Source organism: Rhinolophus sinicus, chromosome 1 (genome assembly GCF_057876585.1).
Source record: "Rhinolophus sinicus isolate RSI-liver-muscle chromosome 1, RSI-T2T, whole genome shotgun sequence".
Classification (NCBI taxonomy): domain Eukaryota; kingdom Metazoa; phylum Chordata; class Mammalia; order Chiroptera; family Rhinolophidae; genus Rhinolophus; species Rhinolophus sinicus.
In genome coordinates this window covers 181,219,942-181,235,343 of record NC_142501.1, presented here as the reverse complement: position 1 = coordinate 181,235,343, position 15,402 = coordinate 181,219,942, and the positions used below count along the sequence as shown (strand labels likewise).

At 34.9% G+C, this 15,402-nt stretch overlaps 1 protein-coding gene across 9 annotated transcripts in view; it reads left to right on the top strand.

The window, feature by feature from the left end:
* SLC9B1 (solute carrier family 9 member B1) overlaps positions 1–11,532 on the top strand; it is a 62,430-nt gene extending 50,898 nt beyond the window's left edge. For 4 of the 9 annotated variants that reach the window (XM_019738904.3, XM_088792246.1, XM_019738899.3 and 1 more), the window contains 5 exons: positions 4,234–4,340; positions 5,213–5,362; positions 8,944–9,052; positions 9,594–9,730; positions 11,192–11,532. In XM_019738904.3, coding sequence (XP_019594463.3) covers positions 4,234–4,340; positions 5,213–5,362; positions 8,944–9,052; positions 9,594–9,730; positions 11,192–11,404 — 716 coding nt within the window. In that variant the 3' untranslated portion in view covers positions 11,405–11,532. Of the gene's footprint in view, positions 1–4,233; positions 4,341–5,212; positions 5,363–8,943; positions 9,053–9,593; positions 9,731–9,989 lie in introns of all 9 variants that reach the window. The other 5 variants (XM_088792223.1, XM_088792251.1, XM_088792247.1 and 2 more) reach the window with 5 other exon arrangements.
* The last annotated feature ends 3,870 nt before the right edge of the window (positions 11,533–15,402 follow it).

Sequence of the window (15,402 nt, the reverse complement as noted above, 5' to 3'; positions counted from 1 at the left end):
CGCCAACAATTCATGGCTCCTGCATCACAACAATGCACCAGCTCACACAGCACTGTCTGTGAGGGAGTTTTTAGCCAGTAAACAGATAACTGTGTTGGGACACCCTCCCTACTCACCTGATCTGGCCCCAAGTGATTTCTTCCTTTACCTGAAAATAAAGGAAATATTGAAAGGAAGACAGTTTGATGACATTCAGGACATCAAGGGTAATAGGATGACAGCTCTGATGGCCATTCCAGAAAAAGAGTTCCAAAATTGCTTTGAAGGGAGAACTAGGTGCTGGCATTGGTGCATAGTTTCCCAAGGGGAGTACTTTGAAAGTGACCACAGTGATATTCAGCCATGAGGTATGTAGTACTTCTTCTAGGATGAGTTCACGAACTTAATTGTCCGACCTCATATTTGGTCTTGAATATCACTCTACAGAAATTATGAAAGTAAACATTTCCACATTTAGTAATGCTTTAGTTATGTGCAGTATTTGAAATTCTGTCTTCTGTGGTATTGAAGAACCAAAATATTTTTTAATTATATATATACAGGTTTCTCTTAAAATCATAACATATGAATAAAAAAGAAGGAAAAGGGGGAAAGATAAAAATAAAATCTGCAATAGTCATACCCCAGGAATAATAATTCTGAATCTTTTGATGTAAATCCACCTACACTTTATCTATCTATCTGTCTGTCTGTCTGTCTGTCTGTCTGTCTGTCTATCTATCTATCCATCCATCTATCTATATCTCTCTTTCTCTCTCTCTTACTGTCTTTTTCTTTCTGCTCCCAATATTCTTATAAAATTATCAAACATTGACATTGACCATACTTTCCTGTAACCTGAGCTGTTTTGCACTTACCTGTATATTGCAAACATGTTTCTCTTCAGTAAATATATTTCTATGTTTTTAATAGTTGCATAGTATTCAGTTGGCTGCATCATAATTACTTGTTGAAAACTGAAGTTGACTCCAATATTTATTAATAAAATAATATTTGGTTGAACATCTTATAGCTAAATAGTTGTACCTGAACTTAATAATTTCTTAATTATATAGAGGTATAAGATTTTTGAAATATATTGCCTCAATATCTTGTCCTACCATGCTGCACAAGCTTGTCACTTTCTCTTTACCCTTTCAAAATGCGGTATTACTCATCTTTTTTTACCTTTGCTAAGTTGATAGGTGAAAAGTGAGGCCTCTTTAAATGGAGTACTTTGACTACTAGTGATGTTAAACAGATGTTCATGTTTATTGGCCATTGGCATTTTGGTATGTTTCATAAATTGCTTTTCTTAAAATCTTTTGCCTATATTTTATAGATGTGTTCATCTTTTGTTCTTTTTGATTTGTTCTTTTCGATTCTTTATAAAATTAAGAATAATAACCCTTTGTTATATATTCTTTAGTTTTCCCCATTTGTAATTTGTTGTTGTTTTTTTTATTTTTATTGGAGAACATTGGGGAACTGTGTTTTTCGAGGACCCATCCAGCTCCAAGTCAAATCATTGTTTTCACTCTAGTTGTGGAGAGCACAACTCACTGGCCCATGTGGGAATCAAACCAGTGACCCTGGAGTTATGAGCACTGCACTCTAACCCACTGAGCCAACCAGCTGTCCCCTGTAATTTGACTTTTAACTTTATCTCTTTTTGCCATTCAGAAGTTCTGAATTTTTTATTGTCAAATCTGGTAGTCTTTTCCTTTGTGACTGGTATCAGTCATTCTTTCAAAAAATATATTTGTGCTCCTCTTCCATTGTGCCAGCTACTGTGCCAAACTCTGGAAAAACAGTGAACAACAGTGTTAGCTTTTATTGAGTAATTGCTTGGTACTTGCTCTAAGTCCCTAGATGTTTCCACTCATTTAATAGTCACAATAGTGCTATGCTCATTTTACAGATAAGGAAACAGGAACACAGGTTAAGTAACTTGCTCAAAGTCATAGATCCAATAAGTAGGGGAGCTAAGATACAAACCTGGCAGTCTGACCCCACACTTGTAAGGACTACTCTACTGCCTCTCAGCACAACAGACAGAAAAGACCATGTGGCCCATGTTCTCAAAGAGTTTATTTAAACAAATACTTACAAATGTAATGAACATTACATAGTATAGGATGCTATGGGACCATGCTACAAGAGAGCAAACCTAATTTAAGGGGAACAGAAAAAGTGAAAAACCAAGTAGGTGCAAGCTCAGAAAATCCTCTTTCCTCCCATGACTATTAAATTGTCACTTAAAATTTTAAGAACTTTTTAAAAAGTTTTGTTTTATACATTAGATCTTCAATACGCATACCTTACAATATGATAAATATTGAGATCTAAACTTATCTTCCAGGTCAATTGGCCCTTTTATCGTTACAGAATGTCCTTCAGTATTTCTTTTGACAGTATTTGACTTAAAGTCTGTTTTGTGTAATATAAGTATGACCATCCTTATTCTCTTTTGGTTACCATTTGCATGGAATATCTTTTTTCATCCTTATAATAATCGCTTTTAAAGTGATAACTTCAATTGCATACGAAAACTCTACTCCTTAACATCTCACCCTCCTCACTTTATGTTATTAATGTCTCAAGTTTTATCTTTTTATAGTATATCTATCAATTTACATAGTTTATAGTTATAGTTATTTTTATGCTTTTATCTTAAACTCTGTAACAGAATAAAAAGTGATTTACTCACCACCATTGCAGTATTACAGGTTTCTTAATTCATTTATATATTTACTTTTACCAAAGATTTATAGTTACATGTTTTTGTGTTGCTGTCCAACGTCCTTTTATTTCCTCTTGAAGAATTCCTCTTAGTATTTCTTTTGTAAGGCAGGTCTGGTGGTAATGAATTCCCTTAGCTTTCATTTATCTGGGGAAGTCTTAATTCTCCTTCATTTTGAAGGACAATTTTGTGGAATAATATTCCTGGTTGGCAGTTTTTTTTCACCACTTTGAATATATTATCCCACCCACTTCTGGCTGTAAGGTTTCTGGTAATCTTTTGGGAGTTCCCTTGTACATAATGAGTTGCTTTTCTCTTCCTGCAATTTCTTAATTGGCTTATGGAGTTTGATAAAGGCTTTTAGAATGTATATTGTTAAGTTGCTGTCTCTGTGGGGGATTGAGGTTCTGGGGCTTTCTATTCCACCATATTGCTATTGTCATCCTCCATTTATATTATTTCTAATGGAGAAATATTTCTTATATATGTGTTTGAAATATATATTACATATAATATATATACCTTATTGAGCTAAACACACAAAGCATAACTGAACTTTTTGTGACTCAGGATCATGTTTTTAAACTTATTACAATAAATTTCAGATAGAGATACTTAAAATATATTGGAAATTTAATTGGGCCTTGAATATTCCTAGGATTGAGCCTGGCATAAATCTTTTCTTCATGTTGTTGTTAAATTGTTCTTTTTATGCTTAAATTATTTATTTCTTTGTCATAATTATGTTTAAATTATTTGTTTCTTTGTTCAGAGAAGAAACAATACCACCCATTTGCAAGGTGCTAAAGGTGCTCCTTTGTCAATCTGTCCATTCTATCTCACCTGGTCTTTTAGGTGGAGTATGTAAGGGGAGCTCATAGCTTATTATGTCTTTGTTTTCTGGCCTATTTGTTCAATAAACACTTTTGAGTTGGAGTGTATGTATCAAATTATTTAAGAGGGCCAGCCCAGTGGCTCAGGTGGTTGGAGCGCCCTGCTCCTAATGCCAAAGTCGCCAGTTCGATTCCCACATGGGCCAGTGAGCTGCACCCTCTACAGCTAAGATTGTGAACAACAGTTCTCCCTGGAACCAGGCTGCCGTGAGAGCCAGAGGTTGGCGTGAGCTGCCATGAGCTGCTGTGAGCAGCGGATGGACGATCGGCAACCACAACTGGCTACCAAGTGTCTGAGTCGGGGGTGCGCAAGGCTCATAATACCAGCATGGGCCAGGGAGCTGTGTCCTGCACAACTAGACTGATAAATAACGGCTTGAACTGGAGTGGCAGGGGGAGGTGGGAGAAAGGGGGAAAAATTATTTAAGAGTACATATTTAATTTATCAAATAGATCTGCATATGTTTTCACATTTATTAATATTAAAGGTCCATTTTTTTGTATATTCTATAAAATAAATACCTTTCTTCATTAATCACCTAGGTTTGATTTTCTGATGTGTTGGGTATATAAAAATATTTCTCTATGAAATGTTTTCCTTATTGTGTGCCCTTACAGGTGATATACTTAGAAACATCATTGCCTCTTTTCGGGATGTAATTATCGGTGTGATTGTAGGAACTGTTTTGGGAATTTTTGTTCAGTATTTTCCAAGTAGAGATCAGGTAAATAAAAAATTAATCAGTTTTTAAAAGTATAGTATTGGACATTTCTTTCAAAAATTTGAACTTTTAGAAGATCCATGAAATATTAAATTTAATATTTAATTCTCTTTCCCCAAAAGTAGCCCCAGTGCCTACTCTGCATAAAACTGAGGACAGTTGTGATTGATATAGGTCAATGGCCTTGAGTGAAATCTCTGCTTCCTGATTTGGCAAATTAAAAATATTAGAAAAATGTACTTAATTCAGAGTACCTTCTCCATTCCACCCCACCCCTTTCTTCACTAAATTGTCTATTGACTTCTGACAGTTTTTCCTAATTTTTTTTATCTCACATTTTCCCTTAAACATTTTGGGAGAGATAGATTCCCATTTATCTCTGCGTGTTTCCTGAGTAAAATTCACTCCCACTCCCTTTGACTAAGGCAATACTATTAAACTTAACCCTTTCCTGCCCTGAGGTATGTGCTATTATTCTTGTATTTCTGTAATTTCCATCTTGATTTGTCTATAACAATTAGCTGTTTTAGCTAAAGAAATATTCAGAAATTTATTTTTAAGAATTCATTGGATATGTTATATGGAGCTGCAGGTTATATGGGTCTCTTATTTCCTTCTTCACCGTGTATTAGAACCACTTTACTGACATTAGTATCAGAGATGTGGCAGAAGATGAAACTTAATGATTACAAATTTTGTCACTTGGTATCAAGTCTACTAAAATATTCAGTGAGTGAAGCAAGTCAAAGTTCTAGACATTATTTAATGTAACGTATAGAGACGTGGTCTCAAAGGGTCAATGATAAATGATAGATAACGTAAATATTGTTATCTGTGTAATGTAAATTAATTTATAAATATTTATCTAATTCTAGACAAACATTCCATTGAAGAGAACATTCCTTGTTTTGAGTATGTGTGTTTCTGCTGTCTTAGGCAGCCATCATTTAGGTAAACATGCAGCTGGAGGATTATGTACACTAGTGTTGACTTTCATCGGAGGGATGAAGTGGTCCAAAGAAAAGGTGAATATTTTTAACACACCATTTTTTAGATAAAATAACTGCATTTTTTACATCTACAGCAGACATTTAGGAAACTTCCTTGTTCTAGTTAGAAGATATTCCAGAAGTTTATGTCTTCAAGGAAGTATACAAATCAATAAAGGAAATAAAGTATTTAGGAAAAGGACCAGGACATACACTAAAATGCAATCAGGAGTTGAGTTATCACATCAGGCCTTTTTTTCCTCTCCAAGTTTATACAATATGATTATATAACTTTTATTCACTTATTTTATTCATTATAATTTTATGCAGTTAATACTTGAAAACACACTCATAAAAGATTAAAATAATACAGAAGATTCACATTTGGAATACTATGTAAAAGACTCCTTTTCCCCACCACTCCCAAATAACAACCCCCTTCCCAGAAATAATCATTTCCTCTAATCACTCCTGTATTTGTAGACATTTAGATCACTTCCATTTTTTTTATTATTACAAATAATGCTGCCATGAACAGTCCTGTTTATGTGTCTTTTTGCAAAGTCCAAGTAGGAATATATTCCTGGAAGTGGAATTGCTGGATTTAGAAATGGTATGTTTCTATTTTGATGGGTACTGCCAAATTATCCTTTTAAAAGATTTATTTAATTACACTGTTTAGTTACACTATTTATTACCAGCAATGTAGAAGAGTCCCTAATACCTCAAACCATCAACAACCCTGGATATCATCACTAGTTCTATTTTTTTTACACTCTGATGGATAAGAAACTGTATAACATTGTGGAATATTACTCAGCCATAAAAAAGAATGAAATCTTGCCATTTGTGACAACATGGATGGACATAGAGGGTACTACCCAAAAGTAAATAAGTTAGACAAAGAAGAATAGACACTGTATGATTTCACTTATCTGTGTAATCTAAAAAACAAAAGCAGACTCATAGATACAGAGGACAAACTGATGGTTGCCAGAGGGAAATAAGAGGTACAAACTTCCAGTTATAAAATAAATAAGTCAGAGATGTAATGTACAGGGAATATAGTCAATAGTATTGTAATAATTTTATTTATAATGTCTTTTGTATGGAAGTAATATTTCCTATAGTCAAACCTATCAGTTTTTCCTTTTTGATTCAGTATCTTATTTAAGAAGGATTTCTTCATTCAAGATGATAAGATTATAAATATTATAATATCTTCTATATTATCATCTAATACTTTGGTAGTTTTTGTTTGTTTTTGCATTTAGTTCTTTGATCCATCTGGAATTTGTTTTTATGAATGCTGTGAGATAAGGATGTACGTGTGTGTTTATACAAGGTGTGATCAAAAATACGGTAAATGTCTACATTTAAAAAAAATTATTACAGTAAAAGACACATTGCCATTAATCCCCCTCAAATATTTCCCCTCTCTTCTAACACGCTGTTCCCTCATTCTTGCCACTTTCTGAAGCAGTTCTGGAAATCCACTTTCATGATTGTCTTTATGTAGTTACGCTGTCGTGGCTGCCTCAATGTGCTGAATCAATTCAAAACATTTTCCTTTCATGGTCATTTTGACTTTGGGGAAGAACCTCACACAATGACAGATCCAGTGAACAAGGTAGATTGAAGACACACCGTATTGTTTTTATTTGACAGAAATTGCTGTACCAGAAGCGATGTGTGACACAGAGCATTGTCACGATGCAGGATAAAGTAAAGACACTCACAAATAGAGGACTTCCAGAACTGCTTCAGAAAGTAGTAAGAACGATGGGATAAGTGTTTTCCAAGCAAGGGAGAGTATTTTGAGGAGGATTGATGGCAATGTGCCTTTTACTGTAATAAAGTTTTTTTATTCAAACATTCACCATATTTGTTGATCACACCTCATATACATGTATTCATAAACATACATATATAAATACATATAATAGATATATACACATAAAGGTAAACATTGGATGGTCAGTTATTGCCAAATTATTTTTTGACTAATCCATGAATCATTCAGTGATCTTTAAATGCCTTTTTTAATATGATCCAAACTCACATATGTCTAAGTTCATTTCTGGAATCTGTTTAATCCTACTTATCTGTTCCTATGCCACTACCACTCTGTTTTAAATCTATTTTAAATTATAAATCATAGTTGTATGTTGCAAAATCTAATATAGAATATTGCCTCTTATTATACTTATTTTTAAAGTATTTCTTGGCTGTTCCTGCTCATAGTCTTTCTTAAATTTTAGAATCAGCCTGAGAAGTTCCCTACCAAAAAAATCATGCTGGCATTTTGTTTAGTATTCCAATAAAGTTATAAAAGAAATCAAATGGTTAATAATAAATTACAATTAGATAAATTAAAAGAAACCCACTACAATTCTTTTTTTTTATGATACAGGAAATCAGACAGAAAAAAATAGACTTTAAAGATTAAAAGTAACAAATAGGATACTGTGCTATAAACAAGGAAGAGTAATAATTGTTTTTTTTTTCATTCTTTCTTTCTCTTTTAGACTTTACTTTTATAAATAGCCATCGGAAAACTCAGACATTAGGGGAATAGTCATGAAGGTAGTCTAAAATCGCTTCGCCCAAGTTCCTAGAAAAGAGTCAGAACACTGTTAGGTCACAGGGGTCTTTGTTGTAACCACATCACTGGGGAAGTAGTACTGGGAGAAATTTGTTCCCAGAAAGGGAAGCCGGCTGTCAATCAAATAAGAATCTATTACGTGTTTTTGGTTTGTTTGTTTTAATTTTTTTTTCAGTTACAGTTGACATTTAATATTATTTTATTATTAGTTCCAGGTATACAGTATAGTGGTTAAACGTCTATATAATTGTGCAGTGATCCTTCCCATTAGTCCAGTACCCACCTGACACAATACGTAGTTGTTGCAACATAATTGACTATATTCTTTGTGCTTTACTTTACATCCAATGACTATTTTGTAACTTCCAATTTGTACTTCTTAATCCCTTCACCTTTTCACCCAGCTCCCCAACCCTTCACCCTTTCGGGCAACCGTCAGTTTGTTCTCCATATCTATGAGTCTGTTTCTGTTTTGTTTGGTTTTAAGGAAAAAATAACTGAAGTTTTCAACATGGGTCCTTTCAAAACAGGCCTAACAGATTCCCAGAAATATTTCCTAGTAATTTAGGACATATCAGGATTCATTTCCATGGGATTGGGTTCTAGGATAATTGTTAGTGAAGACTGCCTTCCCCACACCCTTTTGAGAGCTGAAATGTTTGCCTGATCTTGAGTATGTTCTCATTAGCATGATGTAGTTCTGTCTCTGTTCTGCTACCTTACAAACAAAAGCTGGACCTCTTGCTGAACCATCAGAACATGTCTGGAGCTCCAAAGACCTTACTTGTTCCGTGACAAAATTACCAAATATTTATATTTTATAGCTTTGTAAATTTCTTTTGATCAAATTTTACCTAAGTGTTAGAATTGATCAACTCAATTTTTACTGTTTTAACATTTCTCCTATAAATAAACTATCTTAAGTTTATTTATTAAGAGAGACTTTAAATTTCTGAAATGTAGTTATTTTTATGTGCCACAGAAACTAAAAATGTGTTACTTTTTTCTACAGATTAGAGTCCAAAAAATTATGTCATCTGTATGGGATATTTTTCAACCCCTTCTTTTTGGTTTGGTTGGACTGGAAGTATCTGTTGCATCTCTTAAATCAAATGCTATTGGTAAGAATGATTAGAGGCACAAAAAATACAAGATTTGAAAATATTTAAGGAATCTATGAATAACTTTTATTTTTACTTACAATGTGTCTTTGAATGCTACAAGGATCTTCTTCAGAAACTCATGTTGAGACAGTAACACACATTTGCTCTTCTTGTTTGCTCTTTGTATCTTCCCTGAGTGACCTGAGGAAATGGAGATTAGAATTCTTTTCTGAGGGGAAATGTGAGATACCATGAGCCTCGTTTGAATGCTTTCATTTATAGTAAAAGTTCAAAGTCTGTTAACTCAGAATTAAATAAATGTAATCTATCTTATTTTCCATGATACCACCACCATCAGATAATCTCTTGCACTTTACATAGAGGCTTCAATCATATTTGTATTTTTTAATGATTGTTATTTTTACTTTAAAAAATAAAGGCACAAAGAGGCAATAGCCTTAAAATGTTTTCAACACTTTTACAAGTCATAGCTTCGGACATAAGGAACCCCTTCTTCCCAAGTATTTTGTTATTTATGTTTGTTTTTATCTGTTGTTAGGCGTTTCTGTTGCTACCGTGTGTCTGGCATTATTGGTTCGAATTTGTTTTACATTTTCACTGATGTCTTTTGCTGGTTTTAATTTTAAGGAGAAAATATTTATTGCTCTATCGTGGATGCCCAAAGCTACAGTCCAGGTAAGAACATACTAAATCTTTCTAATAATTTTAATGTTGATTTTTTTTTAAATTCTAAATGAAAGATGTTTGCGTAATCACAAAATGTGGGCTATTATCTTTACTTTTAAAATGCTTGATTGATCATAACTACTCATTAAAATTAACGTAATCTTTTAAAATCTTAATTTTAAAAGCAATTCTCCTGAAATTGAAAAGTGTACTTTCAATGACAAATACTTCCTGAACTTATTAAACCGTTTTTTTTCCATTTTCCCAGGACATAAAATAAGAGTATACCTGAATATTGGAATTTTTACATTTTGCTGAAAATTACAGAGCTAAATATTATGATTTTAAAGTAGAGAAACATTGATTCTTTTAAAAATATATCTTTCCTACCACTGCCAACCACTCCACCACACATGAATGACTATACACATATTATTTTTAGTCATACATTTAATTTGTATAACTATTTGATTAATGACTGAATCTCCCCCACTAGATAACACAAGAAGGACAGGAACCATGTCTTGTTTCTGTTTTTGTTTTTTTCATTATTTTTTTCCCTAATACTTAAAAGAGTGCCTAGAAAGCAGGAGGAACACAATAAAAAGGCATTGTGTGCCTACAAGAATGAATGATGGATGAATGAATGAATAAAAAGGAAGACGTAGTTTTGCAATCTAATTCAGTGATATTCTCCTCCTACTGAAAAAGGCATTGCTGCTTCCTATTAGAGTCTTTAACCTGGCAACATGTGTTTATTCCCTGAGTTTCTTTTCTCCGTTGTTATTTCCAAGCAAAAGCTTGTGAGCCTCCATGCGACAAAATTCCCTATGTGTCATGGTTAGAAAGCAGGTCTGTGCGGCCAGACTTCCTGTTTTGAATACCATGTTAGTTGCCTGTAACCTTATTGACAATTACTTCACAATCTCTCGGTGCCATTTGTAGATTTCAAACCTCTTGTCAGTTTTACTATATCACCACACTGCTCCCCAAATAGGAGGAACAAGAAGATGATCAACGAAGTCCTAGTGAACCATAAGAAACCTTAGTGTTTTTTGTTGTCTTGTTGCAGCCAAAGACCAAGTGGTCCATTGTAAAAGCAAATAAAGAAAACCCTGGTTCACTTAGAACTCAAGAGTTCTGAGAGTAATGTGAGCACTCCAAACAAACAAACAAACAAAAATTTAAACAGGGAAAAGCTAAGATGACAAGAATACAAAATCAGCCCCAAAATGTCTGTATGCTGATTTGTCTCTATTTCACTCTTCCTCCAGATGTATTTGCTAGGAATAGCATAGAATTGATGAGTACCTTATAAAAATTTCTCAGCACTTTAAGTCTTGCCTCTTTTCTAGTAGTATAGTACTGTTTTGTTTATTTTAAGAGAGCCATTTACTTTTATTATATTTTAATTCTGTTTAACATTTTTCATTATGCCTCGCCTTCCTCCACCACCCCACCCAAATGCAGGCCGTATTAGGTCCCCTGGCTCTAGAAAGAGCAAGAATCAGCGCACCCCACTTGGAACCATATTCAAAGGATGTGATGACAATAGCATTTTTAGCCATCTTGACAACAGCTCCCAATGGAGCTCTGATTATTGGCTCACTGGGGCCCAAATTACTTACACGCCATGATCCAAAGGAAATAACACTGGAATTGACAAGATTAGAACTTCATTAAAAAGTTCATTTGCCATCACCTGTCTGCTTCTCTTAATGAATTATCTCACATGAGGGAAAAATAAAAAGGAACAAATATGTGAAGACTGCATAGAAGCAAGGATTTAATAAATATATGATTTGACTACAGAGCTTTCCTATGATTTTTCATTGCAATGTTGATTTAATGGAAACGATATAAAATAGAATGTCCTAGTATTTACCTATTTCAAGAACAGAGTAAATTTGTAAATGCCCTAGGAAAGTTTAAAATAATCCACCAGCATGAATTTACTCCCCAAATACCAACCAAGTACCTCTCTCAGTTGCCTCCTGCTCTAATAACCCTCTGAACCTCAGTGACCCTCACTGACCACATCATCATTTCCTGTCCTCTCACCAACAGTTCCACTCTATTAGCTCATCTTAAGTTTCCTTTTTCTTTCACTGACAACATATTGCTTAAAATTCTGTTAGGAACAATGAATATGAATTCCAATCAAGTAGTCACTGGATATGTACATGCCCTCAAAGAGGGAGTGTAATGGGGCTCCCTTTGTCCGAGGGCCATTTTTACAGAGGGATTTTGTTGCGAGCCCTTAAGAGACAGCACTTGAAGCTGGCACGGGAATGAGTGCCTCAGTCCTGAAAGAGGAATGTGAGCTACACACCACAGAATACACTACTGCTCACCCCTTGTGCCATTTGGATCTATTGCTTCATATAATTTCACTGCATCTAGGAAAAAACCCCTCCAGGATTCTTGGTTTCTTTTGCTGGGGAAATTTATGAAAGAATATTAGTGGAATAAACTACAGCCCCTTAGCCCTTGGCAGCTGGTCTTACACCCTCAACTGACCATTTCCTGCCTCTACTACCTGTGTGCTCTCTGTCCTGCATTCCTCCTGCCCTCAGTCTGCGGCACCTCTGCTGGTCTCGGTCACTTAGCTGGTGGGGTGGCCCAGCTCAGCATCCCTCAGGCATCTGAACCCAGATCACCATTCCTTCTCCACTCAATGTAGGACGCTGTGCTCATGCGTGGCTACTACACTTGTCTACTTAAATCGAGCCATAAAAAATTGAACAAGAGGTTGCCTAGACATCCCCCAGTAGGAATGGGTGCCAGACATTCCTCTCTGCTTTCATTTTGTAACAGCTTTGAATTGTAACCACTGATCTTTTTATTATCTCTATGATTTTGCTATCTAAATGAAATTTTTACTGTCATTTAATTTGGCTTTGTTTCTTTGGGGGACATATTAGGTATCTATAATTTTAGGATTGGTGTATCTTCTTGGTGAATTTTTATTTATTTTTTTATTGTGTAGTGTATAAGGGGGTGAGTTTGAGCATTTTGTGACTGATCAAGGAAAAAGCTATGGCTTTGAGGTGCCACTAACACACAAGCTTTCTTTGGGTGATACTTTGACAGGTTTGAATGTTGGGGAAAGCTCTAACAGCATGAGACCATCCAGAGGCTTAAGGCATGGGGGCCATCATCCAGAAGGGAAGGAAGGCAAGGGAACTCCTGGGTGAGAGGGGGTTTTGGAATCTCTGGGTCAAAGAATTCCCCAGGGTAGCAACAGCTTAGAATCTTCATAGTCCAAGCCTTATTTTATCTGTGGCAAGCAGAATTTGGATGCAGTTTCATAGGGTATGTAAAGCAGGCAAGCTCTAAATGGCTAAAAGTGTGCCGGTTTGTGCTATGTTTAAAACAATTGGATGTGTAAAATTTTGGTCTGGTGCCAGTGGGTTTTGAGCTAATGCATGTCAGTCTCCTATGAAGAAATAAGCAAACCAGGGGCTAATACACAGAGGCTATCTTTGCCTAATGTACATACCAGGTAGTGACTCTCTTTATCCCTTTTTTCACTCACCATTGATTTTTTTTTTTTTTTTTAGTTTTGTTTTTATTGGTATTATTTTGGTAAAGTTTCAGTTTATTGTAGTCTGCTATCTTATTTATTATTCAAACTGCTCTAATAGAAATTTTACTTCATTCTTTACTCCCACTGAACTAAAACTGCTCTCAGTAAGGTCATCAATGAACTTCAAGTTATCAAATCCAATTAATGTTTTAAATTTTATTGTGTATATGCATGTTTAATTTGTATAATTTCCAAATGAGCTATCATACATGGAATTTAGTATTTTGCTTTCCTTTTGGTTTGCTTACTCTCACCTCTTTCCTCTCTCCTCTCTTTTTCCATCAAAATTCCCATCTTTACTCCACCTAGCCTCTCCAAATGATGTCATCTTCATTTGAATATATTCATCCCCCGTTTTCTTCATTCTCATAAAATTAAATACACACATACACATACACACCCCAAAATAAAAGTGTGTATATATACACACATACACACAGACATGGGATTCAATGTGCCGTAGTGCATCTTGCTTTTTTCACTACTGCATAGAAATATTGAGTCAACTACTGTGGCTCTAATTTTATTTTTGAATGAGTTCAATGTTGTAATTTTAAAAATACATATATTCATATTCATGCATTCTGACTTTGTTTCCAGAGGATTTCTGTAACAAAGAATGTATTTCTTCACAAATATTACCAAATCATTTCCCAAAAAGACTGCAATAATCTATTTCTCACCACTATGGATGAAAAAGTTACAGTTCACATCTGTAATAAGTCTAACCAAAAGTAACCTCACAGGGTGATCTAAACATAAATTCCTAACCATGCAGGTCAAGGTAGGTAGTCACACCTCAGACCTATACAACGTTTATCATCACCTTAAGCCAGCCCTGTCCATTCGTGTGCATCTAGGTTAATACACCCTTGAAATGCCTCTGTTGCAGACCCCTTGGAAGCATATCCACCTTCAAGAGAGCACATAATCTTCTAAACTATCCTGTAATGCAATCCATGCCTTTCTTTCTCCCATGTAATCTTCCTTACATTCCTTCCTTAATTCCAAAGTTATAAAAGTAACTTCAAAACTGTCATTCTCCGGACCATTTAAGATCTTGCTTCCTGACATTTTTGTCACTTTGGCTCATATAAACTCATAAAAATTCTCTACAGGTATGGATGTTTCTTATGTTGACACTGTCCATTTTCATGTGCTCATTGTATAGTACATATTATCATTATATATTCCATAATACATACTAGTATGGTACAGGTGTTACCTCTTCTTCTGTGACCCACATTGCAATTTCCCCCATATTAATTATGTATTAATATTTGACTTCATTTATCTCTTTTGCCATATAAGTATTAATTTTTGCCACGTAGGTTTTCCGTCTTTAGTCTCCTATTTTTTTCTTGCCCTCCACCATCCCCCATCTCTCTTTAAAAATGATTTTAAAATCATTTTGTGTGTCACATCAAATACTTTAGTGCCAATTGGAATCCAATTTATTTTCTCTTTGAATTGAAATACCACGTCATATGGGGTATGACAATTAAGTTCACGAACTTGTTGCAACAATGTTGTTAACCTTGTCTGATATCAGAGGGATTATTCATTATGAATTTGTACCAACTGCACAAACAGTTAACCAAGTTGACTATTTGGAAGTGCTGAAAAGGCTGCGTGAAAAAGTTAGACGACCTGAACTTTTCCCCAACAATTCATGGCTCTTGCATCACGACAATGCACCAGCTCACAAGGCACTGTCTGAGGGAGTTTTTAGCTCATAAACAAATAATTGTATTGGAACACCCTCCCTACTCACCTGATCTGGCCCCCAGTGACTTCTTTGTTTACCCGAAGATAAAGGAAATATTGAAAGGAAGACATTTTGATGACATTCAGGACATCAAGGGTAATACGACGACAGCTCTGATGGCCATGCCAGAAAAAGAGTTCCAAATTTGCTTTGAAGGATGGACTAGGCACTGGCATCGGTGCATAAGTTCCCAAGGGAGTACTTCGAAGGTGACCTTAGTGATATTCAGCAATGAGGTATGTAGCACTTATTCTAGGATGAGTTTGCGAACTTAATTGTCTGACTTCGTATATTAAAGTTTCATCTATATCTAAATTCTCAATG